The sequence below is a fragment of the Plectropomus leopardus genome, unplaced genomic scaffold (assembly GCF_008729295.1).
Source record: "Plectropomus leopardus isolate mb unplaced genomic scaffold, YSFRI_Pleo_2.0 unplaced_scaffold3282, whole genome shotgun sequence".
NCBI lineage: Eukaryota > Metazoa > Chordata > Actinopteri > Perciformes > Serranidae > Plectropomus > Plectropomus leopardus.
The window spans coordinates 434-1,719 of NW_024635832.1; the positions used below are offsets into that span (position 1 = coordinate 434).

Sequence of the window (1,286 nt, forward strand, 5' to 3'; positions counted from 1 at the left end):
TTAACATTATACAATGAATTCAAAATACGATTTAACTACAAAGTTGGTTACGAGCTTACTAATAACTAAGACCACTAGATGGCAGTATAGCTCCATTATAACAAAAGGGAATAAAACATACTTTACCTAACTCATTCAAATTACATGAGATGAAAAGAATGGGAGGTGCTCCTATCTGTTCACTGAAGCATGGAGACAACCTCACCCCCAGTCACAAAGATTAGGGAAGAAAGGGAAATTTTAACTTACAACCTTGGTCCAAGTCATTCTGTCAGATGTTAATCACAACACAGGGTTATATAATGGCTTTACCCAATGTTCGACTTTTGTTATCTCAGCAGGGGAGGCAATACGATGGTTGCTTGGTATTGCCTGAGTGACCACAGGAGGTCATTCAGACGCCTTACATCCTGTGGTATGCTGATGGGGCCTTCGGAGTGTTTTTCTTTCCACCATATGTCAGGGTGGAGGGTGTCAGATACTGGCCCTTTCCTGTGGCTTCACAGGCAGAGCGTGTTTGCGGACATCCTCAGGGAGTATTAGTTAAGTTAATTAACAACCCCCTGTTGGATGTTTTGGGTTCGTAAAACAGTGTCTCTTGACGTGTCCCCCACTTGCCCAGGGGACATTGAGCTCTGGAGTTCCTCAGAGGAAAAATGTAATGACCACGCCAAGGCAGTCCACTACACCTGTAAAAAGCGGCCCTTCCTCATGTTCACAGTGACAATCTGAGGCGACGACTGCAGCAGATAGTGAAGAAGCTCCCAGTTCAGAAGGTTCAGCTGGAGGTCAGGTCTCCACCAATCTTACTCAAGGAGGACCAGGTCAAGTCCCTGTCCTGGAGTTCATGGAGGAGGAGGAGGAGCTGCTGGAGAATCTCTTCACTCAGTCTGCAGATAAAAGTGCAGGAATATATTTTAGAAAAGTAAATAATGCATTTTCATTGATGAGTAGTGAGGCAAAGGAAAGACTAACTTGACTGTTAGAGGGCCGTCATGAAGCAGCAGTGGAATAAGACCCTGAGCAGGAGCGCACAACTCAGTCAGGTCTAACTGTCTGACTGTCCAGTGTCTCAGCAGGGACGCCAAACTACTGACAACCCTCAACAATCGTCTCTGTGACGGCTGGGCTGTCTGAGGGGAGAGAGAAAGCTCTTCAACAGTCAGAGGACAGACCACTCTCCCTCCTCTGACCCATCGACACAGGAGCAAGGCCATGCCGTTGGAAAGACTGAAAATAAAAGAGTGAAAAAACAATCAGAAATTTAGTTTATCGCTAACAAAGAT

At 45.6% G+C, this 1,286-nt stretch overlaps 1 protein-coding gene across 1 annotated transcript; it reads right to left on the reverse strand.

The window, feature by feature from the left end:
* Window positions 1-612: 612 nt before the first annotated feature.
* LOC121938776 lies at window positions 613-1,232 on the reverse strand. Its single transcript, XM_042481944.1, has 2 exons — window positions 976-1,232; window positions 613-890 (listed from the first exon to the last, which is right to left on the reverse strand). The coding sequence occupies exons 1-2, from the start codon at window positions 1,215-1,217 to the stop codon at window positions 779-781; spliced, it is 354 nt and encodes a 117-aa protein (XP_042337878.1). The 5' UTR covers window positions 1,218-1,232; the 3' UTR covers window positions 613-778.
* Window positions 1,233-1,286: the final 54 nt, after the last annotated feature.